General features: G+C 31.8%; 1 protein-coding gene across 6 annotated transcripts in view; it reads left to right on the forward strand.

The window, feature by feature from the left end:
* The window catches only part of LOC126855085 (uncharacterized), a 121,791-nt gene that overhangs the window by 92,694 nt on the left and 14,341 nt on the right, over positions 1-14,756 (forward strand). For all 6 annotated transcript variants that reach the window (XM_050602455.1, XM_050602453.1, XM_050602452.1 and 3 more), the window contains 2 exons: positions 3,037-3,147; positions 4,678-4,791. In XM_050602455.1, the coding sequence (XP_050458412.1) occupies positions 4,722-4,791 (70 nt within the window). In that variant the 5' untranslated portion in view covers positions 3,037-3,147; positions 4,678-4,721. The remainder of the gene's footprint in view (positions 1-3,036; positions 3,148-4,677; positions 4,792-14,756) is intronic.

Below are 14,756 nucleotides of genomic sequence, written 5' to 3' on the forward strand. Positions count from 1 at the left end.
CAATTTGACGATTCTCCGCATCCAGTTTCCGTAGTTCACAATGGTTTATGTCCTGTCACGTCATTTGGCGCAGCTCTATATATCGCACCTAGATTGCGTGTCACGTGAGAGTATATACACATACACTCGCAGATACGATTGTGTGCGTAAGTGAGAGCGTTGCATTGCGATGCACACTATGAACGGAAATGACACGAGAACGAATGCGGGGATAACTAAACATCCTTCTCTTCATCCCTTTCCACAAAGAGACGAAGATTTCGTTCGAGATTTAAAAAGAAAATAATTGTTTCTTTAATATTTCTCGGCGCGATATTATGTTAAATAATATTTTTGATTAAATCCGAATCTCTCTATATAAAATCAAATAATTAATTTTAATAAAATAGTTATTATGTTTTATGTTTGCGAAATTTTTTTATTAAATAAAAAGAATCAAACGTGAGTTCAGGTCAATCGTCATCAGAGTCACCGCTGATTATATTTTCCGCGTTATCGCGTTTCTTTAAAGAAAGTGTCTTAGATATATAAGAGTCATAAGTGAATATGTCGCTTCACGTTTCAATTTAATACTTAGCCTGATTTAAAGCAACTGACGGCTACATTGAAGAGTTCGGAACGTCGAAGATAATATTCTCGGGCTTTCTATCTTGACTAAAGTATACGCGAGAAAATAAAGCAGCGCGAACGAACTTTTTATAAGCGAATAACTTTTTTATATTCATGATGGATAGCTAAATTAATCACTTTGTTATTTCGCAGACAAAGAATATTTACAAAACGCTACAAAGACAAAAGCGAGATAAATTTTAAAATTTTGCGTCTTATGAATGACATAGAATAATTACGAATAAATGAAAGCTTTACAATCACTCGATTACATTGAGATAAAAAATATTATTATTTTTGGCAATATGTAATTACAAAATGTGATTTACGAGATGTTTTAATTCCAAGTAACATCATCAAAACTAAAATTTAAAATTATTTTGATTAAAAATTCAAAGAACAAGTTATACCGAGATACTTGATGATTAATCTAATTTTCAAAGTTATATAAGAGCTTATGATTATGTCGTCAAAAATTAGACTAGGCTTGATATTAAAAAGAACGCGAATAAAAAAAAGTGTGAAGGTAAATTAGTCAAATTTTTTTTCACGAATCTCGAGCCTCCAAATTAATTGATTGCTACGCAAATCGGTTTAAGTTACGGCGAGATCCAGATGGATTTCACCGTCCAACGAGAAACGAGGTTAACGATTTCAGGGTGAATTTGCCCTAGGTACCGACACAGAATACCGGCTTAAAACCTATCGGGTTACTCCGTTAAAGCCGCGTTTTAACTACAATGCGCGCACGGCCGTATGGAAGCGTTCGCTAATGAAACGCACAATTAACTGTTATCGCCGTCGCGCATCCTGGGACTTTGGGTTAATCGAATTTTCGTGTGATTACGCGCATTTTCCCGTTCAGTGCAAAATGCACATTATCTTTACTCGTAAGCAAATTGCGCAATTGGCGTCCTGCCCCGTCAATGGCGTTCGATCGTGTGACGTTTGATAGGCGTCGATTAATTGAAATTAAATTAAGACAACTTGCAATGTAGGACATAATTGTAGTAATTGTATATGTGTTAATTGCTTGTTCTGTAATGTAATCAATTATTACGATAGTAAAATTTGTTTTTTCTGAATAATAAAAATAATAAATTATTTATATTTAAAAACTATATAAAAATTTATATAAAAATAAAACAGAAAAAAATTTTTTATTGTAATTTATTAATTTTATTAAGTTTGGAAATTTGTTTAGTTGAATATATATCCAATTAAATAAATTCTTGCTTTTTTAAACGCAAAATAAAATTCGAAATATTTTTGCATGGAAAACGCAAAGAGGACGGTTATGTATTTATAACAATATAGTTAAGCGTTTGCAAGTATTTCGGTCTCTCTCTCTCTCTCTCTCTCTCTATTTTTCTAAACTTTCTTAATTCTTTAAATTTGTAGCGAATCTTGAAAAATGTAGAAATTTTAGACCTTGATATTTTTTAGCTTTTCTATGTTATTTATTTGTCTGAAGTTTTTTAATCATAAATTTATTGTGTTATATATATATATATATATATATATATATATATATATATATATATATATAGCTATTCTTACTTATATATATATATATATATATATATATATATATATATATATATATATGTAGCTATTCTTGCAAGCTCGTTTAAAACTTGCAAGTTTTAAATTTTTGCTCCAAGAACGCTCCAAACTATAATAATGTATTTATTGTTATTTTCTTTTTTTAATCTATTATAGGCTGCAAAAGTACGTATATTACAATACTCCTATTGTAAGTTATGAAGCTTTAGAATATTAATGAAGCCATTAGGAAGCTGTGTGAAAAATAGTTTGTACATATATTTGTTCGCATAAGAAATAGGCGAATGGGAGGCATGTCTATTCACCCAGTGCACTGATCTGTAAATGGAATGCAAATGCAAGCCTCGTTGAATGGTAAACGGTAGGGAGATGAGTCTAAAGCAGTAGTTGACGCGGAGCTCTCGATTTACTTCATGCGACGAGCAATTTGACGGAGTGCGCCATAAAGGGAAGTACCTTGAGTTTGAGGCGCCTTTGCTAGAGCAATTTTAATAATAGCCACCCGCTCTACATCATATATATTGTTGTCGATCATGTCTATTCTTCTTATAATAATGTTTTTTGTCAGTGATTATTAGTTTAATTATCAATAACTAATTTATGCGTAAGTAAATTTATTTAAATTTTGTAAATTTTTAATATAATCAATTTGTGTATAAAATTTTATATTATTTTTATTTTGCATTTCTTTTTCTTTTTTAATATTTAATTACAGTTTGAGGAAATTATATTTATAATAATTATTTCTTAAAAACTTTTATTTCAGATATACAAGAACGAAATATATTAGGGATGTCCTTAATCATTAAACAAAAATTAATATTTGTTCTTGAAATTTATTGTTAAATGTTATTGTTATAGAATTGAGAGCAATTAAACATCTGAACAATGTGAGAGGAATATATGGACGGACACCAAACAGACTGTGTAGATTCGGCGAAATTACGAACACGTGGCGAGACGTGAAGCGGGGTAAGTTGGTAAATTACATTCTGTAAAATCTATATGGGGTGTGTGTGTGTGTGGTTGTAATTTTATTTAAAAAATTATATTTTGAAATATAGTATTACAAATCAATTTGCAGGTTTTGCTTCATATAAATGTTACGTATACATACATATAAGATACGTGAATCGATAACTTTACATTATCATGATTATATCTTTCTCTTTCTTGCTTTGACTCATTTTCTAAATTATACAATCATATACACATAATTTTTTAATTAAAAAAATTGTTACGCTTTTGCCATTTATCTCAGATTTTAGATAACGGTATAAATTTGGATTAAAAATAGCTATTAAATATAATGAAAATTTTTAATTTTTGGTAAAAGCCATTTATTTTGGATTTATGTGTACACAATCTAACACAATGCTACTGTATTAATTTATAAATTGCACTGTTAGATTATTGTAAAATATGTGATTTCAATTTTGATTTTAATCGAATTTTAAATAACGCTGCATTTCTGTTTTAATAGAAAAGTCATTTTTGATCGGAAGATGTTATACGCGAAAAACTTCAACTACGAAGATAAATGAGTTTTAATAAATAAAATTCTGTATGTGTGTAGGCATGTGTGTATATATATATGTGTGTGTGGACCCTGGATATCCTTGAGACGCTATGCTGTATAGGCATTCGACTTTCACCTCACGTACATATCACATGGTGTGAGCCGGATGACGAATGAGGAACGGAAAGAGCGGCGATCGTTCCGTTCACCAAAACTTCAATTTCCAACATTTGATAAATTTCACTTTTTATGAGAAAGAAAACAGAGAGAGAGAAAGCATTTTGTTTCAACAAATAAAAACATTTCGATGAGTATTTTTTACTAAAAGCTTGAACAAATTTTGATCGTTGAATAATCTTTGAAACTATGTATATGTTAAAAACAAATTGCGATAGCAATATATTTGAATATACAAAATATCTAGGAATTAGGCAATTTTTAGAGATTTTTTTTACATTATTTGAGTAGACATTTTGAAATATGATGGCATATCCAATTTCCTGAGAAAGAGATATAAAATGCCAAACGGATTAAATCGCTTAAAAATATTAAACAAGCTTTGCAATTTTAATTATACCAGAGTTATATAAATATACCATATATAATATATTGTGTTATATCACATTTTACATGTGATATAGGATTATTCTATTTATAAAAGAAAAGAATGTACAAATCGTTAGTATAAATAAAACCAATTTTTTGTTGTTCATAATTTCATTATATATTGATAATAAATTTTACATTATATTTACAATGAAAGTTATAAATATCTATTTAATATGTTACTCGTGATATAGAACCTATCTGTAAGAATCAAGATTGAAAGTTATAATGCATTATTTTGTGAACAGAAAAGAAAGAGAAAGTAGATATTGGCTCGTTTAAAAAAAAATATAAATTGATATTGGCAAGAGAGCAATATGAAGCATTAGATATTGTGTGCTCGGGATATACAATACGTTATGTATTTATTTTTTTAGCGTTGAGCCTGCTGTGCGTAAAGAAATTTTCCGGCAGCGCAACAATGCTGGAGGCGCCGCCTGGAAGTCGCGAAGATCTCGTAGAGGCGGCAACAACTCCATGTACACCTACTGGTAAGTGATGCCGGCGCTTTATCATAAAGTTCGAGTTTCGGGAGCTGGCAAATTTATTAGTCTGCGTAAACACGTTTGGTTGGTTCTACGAGTATCGAAATAAATGGCCACAACTTGATGCCATTGTTAATAGTTGTCTTAATTATACAGATTAAAACGAAAGTGAATTAAATCTGGTAAATTAATAACTTTACTGTGAATATTTATAAAATTTTATAAAATAGAGAAATTATATTATTGGAAGTTGTATTATTGGATCAATAAATTTATACAGATATTTTATAAATGTAACCAATAATGAACAGAATTATGATAAAAGCATAAACTATTTTTTTTACTAATTTAACTAAATCTAAAAATTATGTATTAGAAGAAATATATTAACTTTGCATGAATTTGGACACATACATTGAATAGCAAAAGTCATTTCAAACAAGATTCAGATGCCAGAAAGTTTCCAATAATTTCGATAAACACAAACTTCTTATCACGTCCACCCTCTATTCACGTCTATCCCTCAAACTTTATCACTGCACCACGACAGCCATCACTCACTCCTGAAAGGCGACGTTACAAATTATCCTTGATCAGCGTATAACGATTTACCGTCTCGTTTTATCAGATTGTACCCCGCTGCTTCTGCTCTCGATGATCGTAATAAATTAGTTTCTTCTCTTACCTCCACCTGGTAATTACAATCTTGCCTGGTAACATCATTAGAAAATTACCACCGAGAAATATTTTGTTAGGGTCGCTCCTCGACGCATCGTCCTTTGTGCCGGCGTAAAAGCATCCCTCTGCGCAAGAGATGCAGGCCGCCAGACACCGTCTCTCTTTCCCCCTTAAACCGGTATCGTCGACACCGCCGGTAATTGACACCGTTTTCACGGCTAAACCGCTTTCCAATTTTCCTCTTATTTTCACGATGTAATAACTTACCGAGCCTGGCATAAGTTTAGCTACGGAATGGGTCAAGGGGGTGAAAGGGATGTTGGCGGCGGCTACTAACGGCGTTTAAACGTATATATATATATAAAGGCACTTTCTTTAGAAGTCGCCGCCGAGATAAGCTCTCATTGGCGACCGAAGCGTAATCACTATAGCTTCCTGAAATAGCGCGTCAACTCTTCGCACCGCCGAGTCCTTGCCGGAGGAGCTTCGATCATCACTCGTCAGTAGTGTAATAGCTTTTGCAAGAATTACGATCGTTATGTCGCGACGAACTTGACTTCATAAAAGATTATGATAGATGGTAAAAGATTATAGTCACAATCGAGTTGTAAACATTAGGACTTTCAGATTAAATTAATAAACCAATTATTTTTTAACTAAATAATTTATGTTAATATTATTGAAAAGTTAGAATTGAACACTGGGTTCAATTTGGTAAAAATGATATATTTCAATTGTGCAATTAGTAAGCAGCGAAGAAATAGACTCGCCTCGCTCGAAACCATCGATTTTCTTTTCGTCGCATTTTCAGTTTCCATTTTGCCACAGCATCGAGACATTATAAATCTCAGGTAAAAGCACTCTCGCGAGTGCTCTTTTACGACGTGCGATGATGATCGAAATGCAGATCGAAAAAATTGGCCCCGCTACGGGATAAAGAGTCTGAGAGTCTCGTGGGACGCGATCCTCGATATATGTGTGTGTATGGTGTCGCGTGTTTCTGACATAGGATTTCCATCTTTGCTCCATAAATCAAAATGTCGTTGATTTCGCGGCGGTTGTTTGTTTTTCTTTAATCTGCGTTGTAAGTCACCGTCTGCCGAATTTGTGGAAAAGTAAATAATGAGCAACTGAAAAATGTTGGCATGTTTTAACAAGCTTGATCTTAAAAACTTTCGAACGACTCTCCTCGTCTTCGTTCTTTCTTTTTTCTCTCGCATTTCCTGCCTCTTTTCGTAGCTCCGTAGTTGTTCCCTTGCTCGCGGGGCAGCCTAAAAACTTTGGTAATTACGCGGAATTAAGCTTCTTAAAATTTATAACATGACCGGTTTGAGAAATTGGCAATATAAAAGGCAAAATGGTCGATGGAAGAAACGGATTGCTACTCTTTAAAATATTTATTTCAAACCCAAATTTGAGCATAATTTGTAAAACATGTATATTGAATAAGAATTTCATATAAAAATTAGAAAATAAAAATTATTATTTGCGTATTCTTATCGTGCACAAATCAGTATTTTACAAATATATTTATAAGTTGTGCGTGTATATGTGAAGTATACACACGAACAGAAAATAAACACGATTGAAACATGTTTTTGCCAATAATTAATTGATTATATTTTCAGTAATAGTTTGTCTGGATATCTGAGATGCGGTTATTTTTATTCTGATCCTTATTGATTCTCTATAATATGTTATCGGTAAAAGAAAATACAACATAGATTGCATATTTATTTTTTAATATGTAATCTATATAGTTTATTATTGTTTTAATAATACTATTTTAGCGCAATATCTATGATATAATAATTTATGTAATAATGTGCGTTTCTCTCATAAATTTCATATCGGACGAAGTTATAATGCGGAAACAGTTTGCGACGAGCGAGTCGGTGCGCATTGAAATTAATAATAACGCGCATCAGGGCATCCCACGCGCGTCTGTTGTATTAATTAATATGAAATTCTAGATCGGCAACTGTCACGTCGAGAGCGGAACTGCTTTCTTGTATAATTAATAATAATCCACGAAGTTACCGTAAATGCTTCGTTACCAACTTGGATATAAACGCAGTCCGCGTAAAATGCAAAATGTCGCTAACGAGATTAAAAGATAGAAATTTAGATAGGACTTATTAAAATATGAAAAAAATATCTGGCATATACGCCGAATATATTAATTACTTTGCGTTAATTAATGCCTTTTTCTTTTTTCTGCATATTTCAAAGATTCAAATTTAGGAAATATCAAAATTTTGATCGAATTAATAACGATATTTAAATTTTAGATATTCTGAAAAAGCAGAATGCGCCAAAATTTATAAAAATTTAAATAACTTATAAATCAACTGATTTGCTAATTAATTATCTATAAAATGATTAATAGATAAATAAAACGTTGAAAGATTGTTTAAATTATTTGACTAAAGATTCGAACATAATTTATTGACGATAATTGACAAACCGGATTATACTATATTACGGATCGCGTGGCTGTGATTACTATCGGCATTTTTTTTCTCAATATCATCAAGAATTCGATATCGGCTTGTAAAGACCGACTCGATCTAATTAAACTTGTTTGCCGAGAGAGACGCGATTTGTAGCGCAAATGTTTGCAAATAAAAGCAATCTGTCTTCATTCGATATTCAAGAGGTAATCGAAAATAGTTTTACTAACACTAAGTACTGTCTATTTTTCTTACTTTTCTGTATTAATGGTTTAATAATTATTAGAAATTACTAACACTAAGTACTGTCTATTTCTCTTACTTTTCTATATCAATGGTTTAATAATTATTAGAAATTAAAACTGATAATTTTTTGCCAACTATGATTTAATGCGATAATGTATGATCCGTATGCTCTTTATATGCAACATGATGATTAATGCAAATTACATTTTTTTCTATAAAGTTGCAAATTGAAATTTTGAAAAATTTATTCGATAAATAATACACTCATATATGTTATTTAATCACTTTCTTTCTATTTTATTTGATAACAGATTTATCTATGATAAATTTTGTGCGCAAAAAATTTATTATATTAATAACATTATTTATATATTATTAATAATATAGAATAATAATAATAGTAAAAGAATGTTAGAAATCGGCAGATATGCTGAAATGCTACATTACTCGACAATAAAATCAGTTGTAAAGCAAACTATGAAAAGTTATATGTTGCTGCTATGAAAAGTATGGACCGTTATGAATCAGACTGAAAACCGTAATGCGTTAGTAGTACAATACTATAAATCTAATAGATATTTAATAGAATAGTAACAAGCACATACACACATACCCAATTAAATATTAAACATATTATGTCTTGGGGGACGAGGAATTTCTATAACAATAATTATATAATTAGGTAATGTAATAAAAATGTTATTTTGATGAAAGAAGAATCAAACTTGATATTAATAATTAAAATTAATAGAGTTGCCATTTCTTGCTAATATTATTCTTTTTCTACAGATTTTTTATCTGTTTTTGATATAATTTAATTTCTAGTAAATCCTAATTATACGTTTTGATATTTTTAATACTTTGTGTAATTTATGATTTATTGTTGTCGGTAATATTTGACAAGCAAATGAACAGGAAAGTTATTAAACGCTTTCACGCGTTGTTATAATGTGCATTCTTCCCCAAGTAAACTTTGGTAATATATTCGATAAATTGAGTTTTTGTTTATCTCGTGCGACGCTATGAGACAGGAGGGATGGAGGGACGGCGCTACGTCATGCATGCGAGTTGACTTATTCAGGGTCAATATGACTCGTCACGAATTGTGACGTTTAATATTGGTCCGAGTCAAGGGACGAGATCAGGTGAGTGTCTCGAACTGTATATGGCCCAACTCGGTTCAACAGCAAATACATCAAAGTCCACTTGGCTAACATTGAATAATTCATAAAGCTCGACCGACGCCGTCAATGTTATATCGATAGCCATTGAACTGTTCATCACGGGCTATTGATTGGGGTGCCTGCTTTCGGTTCTCTCTCTCTCTCTCTCTCTCTCTCTCTCTCTCTCTCTCTTTACGTTCTGTCATCCATGCGTCAGAGACGAATACACTTTGCAAAATGTGACACGTTGCATAGATGGATCGATCTTTTTATCTAGACTTACTCTATCTTATATTAATGCCGTAAAAATCTTATTTATGTAACACAAGTTCTTTAATATTAATGTTGTTCTATCAATAATTATTTGAAAAAATTGTTTAGAGTTTTAATCATAAAATATTATGAGAAAAAGAGAAGCTATATTTCAAACTCTTTATTAAAATTTATGTATTTATATCATTCTACACTACATGTATATTAATATATTTAAAAAAAAAATTACGGAATGACTTAACAAAAAAGTATTTTTTCCTGTTATAATTATATTTATTTAACGAAAAGATATAATAATAAAATAAATTACATAGACTCGATGCTTACCAATGAACATTCTGAGTGGTTTTACGAATCGTTGTGTGCGCGGCACGGCTTAAGTAAATACAAAAAAAGGCCTGTAACTGGTCGCGAACAATGACTATTTATCAACTCTCTCGCGCCTCTGCAAAGTACATCTGGCAAAAACTGTATCTCGGTACAATAAAGTTTGCACGAATATTCGTTTACTGTAACGTCTATGCAAAATTGCTAAATGCCATCTATCTCTTTAAATCTGGATTCAAAGAACGTCATGTGTGTATAAAAAAATTGAAACTTTATCTCTCCTGCACATTTTTTTATATAGTATGTAGCTCGTAGATCGTAAAGATAAAAATTTATTCTTTAACCGTTTTCATAGAAATAAAAAGTATAGATATATTCAACGATTTTCTGTGTATATCACGTTATTTTAACGTTCTAATTCTTAACAATGTCTGTCGAAGTTGTAGCTAGTCGTTTTTGCAGTATTTATTTCTTGTAATTTTTTCAGCGCAATCTCAGATATCTACATTAATGCGTTTCGTCAAAATCACAATTTTTGATTGCGTTTTTTACTTCAATGCAATTTGAATTTGTCTAGTTTAATTTGATCTTTAGCTTATCGCATTGTCGTATTCAATATCATAATTCATAACGTTACGCGTTATCTCGTATTCTGACAAACGTAGATGGATGATCAGATTCTGCAGCTATCTAGATCGTTGGGATATGGATATACACGGAAACCAGAAACCCCTTATCTGGTGTACTTTAACAACTCCTCTTACATTACTTACTATTATCTATTGCGCTATCTACTTTCTATATATCAATCTCAAATGTCTATTTTATATTCCACGATGTGTAGCCATGACTCTCAATTCTCACCAACTAATTATCTCGAATATTAAAACATATTTCTGATATGAATAATATCAAATATTTTAAATTTTTTATGTGAGGATAAATTTGATCGCGAAAGCGGAGAAAGCAAATATGTTTTATCAATGCGCACAGAATTATCTGCAACATTTATATCTCTATAAAAATTTCGTCACGTATTGCATGGGATTATTCAGTTAATAATTTGAACGTGTACGATGAATGCGTAATGAATATTACATGGTGAAATACGATATCAAAGGATTACACATTTTTATATAACAATATATTATTATCTGTGTAACACGCTAATAAAATAGAGCAGAACTTCATTTTATGCGCAAAATGATTTGTTTCGATGAATTAAAATATCGTTTATAAATTATGAGTTTTTTTTTCTCAGTATATATGTATATGTATATATATATATATATATATATATATATATATATATATATATACTTAGAAAAAAAAAATCATATATAAAAAAAAATCATATGTAAAATCATATACTAAGAAAAAAAATTTCATAATTTATAAACGATATTTTAATACATCGAAACAAATCATCTCGTGCATATATATATATGCATTTCTCGGCGCGACAATTATGACAAACGTAAGTTATTCGACGGGATGCAACATCCAACCTGTCTGATACAATATTGATTCTTGGCACGACGTGATCTTGCAGCATAGAATTTGCATGCGGAATTACAAGGATGCGTTGCTCTGTCGCAGTAACGTATAACAAACCCGTATTTACTGTTTGATTGCACGGAAATTGCATTGAACGGTAACGTACGCGTAGTTGACAAGCATGATTCCCTGGACTTCGTGAAACTTCGATTCTACCATCAGTCTAACAATCTAACAAAGCGTGCCTGATTCTCTGCACAAGATGAAGCGATTTTAATAGTTAAATTGAAAGGATTATTTTAGATAATATTTTAATATTTAATATTTCGTGCTTTATTACTTTTTTTTTTTAGTATGTGATATTTTTAGTAATAGTATGTGGAGAGATTCGATTTTTTAATCAGCCAATATCTAACATTTTTATATCAATACAAATTAATTATTCTACATAACATAATGTTTGCTAAAAAATTAATTATATTTTAAAGTTAATTTCTCGCAATAATCTTATAAATGATTAAAGCATACTGAATTATCGAGTATTGAAGTAATAATTGTTCGTCGCAAACACATAAATCACTATGATACGACTAATGTTATTGCCATTAGCAGAATGCAATCGTAATTATAATCGAATTTGCCATTTCACTGTATTTATAGCATCAATTATGACATTTTGCAAATCAGCAAAATAATGGTAGCAAAAAGTTAGTGAAATATTATCGATAAATCAATCTTGCTGATATCTTCTGCTCATAATTATTGATTATTATCCGTTATTATAAGATGTTTAAAAGCGGATTTACATCATATTGAAAATAATCGACTTCATTTCTATACACAGTGAAGTTAGAAAATACTTTATTATACATAACATATTACAATAACATATATGTATCTTTATTCTTTTTTATTTTGAAGATTAGGCCTTTATACATCTCGTGACGATCAATAACTATAAATCATATTTTTCATATTATATCGCGATTGTTCATATTATATCGCACGGAACGTCTGCATACATTTTAGTCAGGTGCTCACAAGGGAGTGTAAAAATAATGGCGATAAATTCACGACGAATGACATTCGCGGTCGGATAGGTCGGCATGGAAAAGTAATTAGCAATAAATTCTCACGGCCTGATGTATAACGTACTTCGATTTCTTTATGCTTCATCGGATAACACCCCCAGATGAGAGAGCGGTACATCTCCATATCTCTTTAAAGTAGAGCTATTTGAGGATTTTACGCGAGGAAGTAAAACAAAGAATTTTCTTTTTTATTTTAGCCTAGAATTTCCATTTATTTATTTCTTTTTATTTTACGGCCGAGATTATTCGCAATATATTTTCCCGAATGTTGATCTATTGTTTTATGTTTTCCTCTTTTTTATCTATTTTTTTTTTTTTTTATTAAAAAAGAATCCAGAAGTGACAATAGAAATCTCGCGCACATGAATTCAACAATCTCTCTCTCTTTCTCTAGCGGAATTTTTTAAATAATCTGATAGAGGCGGTCAATTTTCGATTTCTGTCGCAAACACGAACGATTCGTGTTCTATTTTTTACGGTCATGCTATACCATATCAAATGCACAAGTGTTTCGTTGCAATTCACTATATTCCCCGAGCGCGGCTCTCGTGCGTTAAAAATTGGTCAAAGCCAAGTGTTTCAAATATAGAACGTATTTGTCTCGCGTAAAAATGGGAGCACACGCGTGACGGAGCACGCGGAGAATTGGCTTTGGTCGTTTCTGCATCCATCCTCCATCATGTAACACAAGGAGATTTGTCAGGTTTGGCTCGATGTTGGGTTCAGGTTACTTGCGATGCATTCACGATACATCCTTGCAGACTGCAGCTGTATATTATAGACTTTACGATCGTTCACAGTATCTTTTCTCGAGACAAATGATCGATCTTTGGGATAAAAATCTAGTTTTATCCTCTCGTGATAGATAAATCTTCGACGTTTTTTCGCTAAAAGAGTGCGCCGATTATCAGTTTGAGATATAATTTTCGCAAAATATTTCAAATGCAAATAATTTATATCGCTTGCATAGTTTTTAGCACATTATTACGTACATGCATTAGCCAACATGGCGCAAGGAAGGTCGAGGTCATAACCGGTGCCATAACAATTATAGCCGAAGAATATGAGGGGCGGAGAAGGATATATCAGTAGCGCGAAACAATTTCAATATTTGCGGTATGCAACGGCGATGCGGTTTATGGGAGCAATTCGGCGCACCGCCGTATGCATCGCAGCTTTGTTCCGTCTCTTTCATTATTTCTCTCCGTCTGGGCAGACAGTATAACGCCATACCTTTCTCCAATCAAGCGATATATCGTGAAGTATAAAGCAGATAAAGCATTAATAAATTGTTATCGTAAAATATTTGTATTGTTAGTTTGAACCCTGAATTTATTCTAAACAATCTTTTTAAGGAGACGATATTATAACAGTTTTCGCCGTACGGCTTTATGCAATAAATATTAATGACTGTGGCAATATTGTTCATTCGAATGACGGCATCGCAAGGGTTGAAATTTTTCCTAGCGATATTTTGCGATAATCAATTTCCGGTCAATCAGTTTTGGTCGAAGCTTTCGGACGAGTATCTATCGGAAATAATCTATCTCTTTATCGTTCTATTCCGATTTCTCTGTCATTGAATATACGCAATGTAACGTTTATCACGCATTCTATGCGCGCAATTAAACATCCTCATCGTGAATCCGAATTTCGTATCGATTGTCGATCGCCGATTTATGATTATGCTTATTCACGATTTTTAATTCATATATTAATTACGCTTTTTATCGCGCAGAATGTACTATTTATACATGCCATCATGCTTTCTATCGTGATCGGATCCATTTTGATTTTAAATCAAGAATCATTAGTTCTGCAAATATATTGTTTCACACAGTATAGCATTATATTTATTATACTGCATATTATATGTTTCTCTAAATTTCTATTTTTTTTCTTTTTGAGGAAAAAATGTTAAATAAAATTTAAGTTTGCGTTTTTTGTGTATAAATTTATACTATATACTTTGCTCTTTGTACTGAAGGCGACGTAAAGTGCCGCAGCAAATTCTGTTAGCTCAGGGCGTTCGATGGCCTCAAAGTGACCCCTCGCGTTTACTATGGGCGTCCTTTTAGCGGTGCAATATCGCCCTCGCAAATTGAAATTCTCGCCAAATCGCCGAAGCGACGTGAAGTGCCGTATATCCTTTGGCGAAGATAGCAGAGGCAGCGAGTCCATCGGCAATCGGCCGTTGGATTAGACAGACGTCGTTGGATGGCTTTGTGACTCGATTGATTATC

This window comes from Cataglyphis hispanica, chromosome 15 (assembly GCF_021464435.1).
Source record: "Cataglyphis hispanica isolate Lineage 1 chromosome 15, ULB_Chis1_1.0, whole genome shotgun sequence".
In the NCBI taxonomy this organism is placed as follows: Eukaryota; Metazoa; Arthropoda; class Insecta; order Hymenoptera; family Formicidae; genus Cataglyphis; species Cataglyphis hispanica.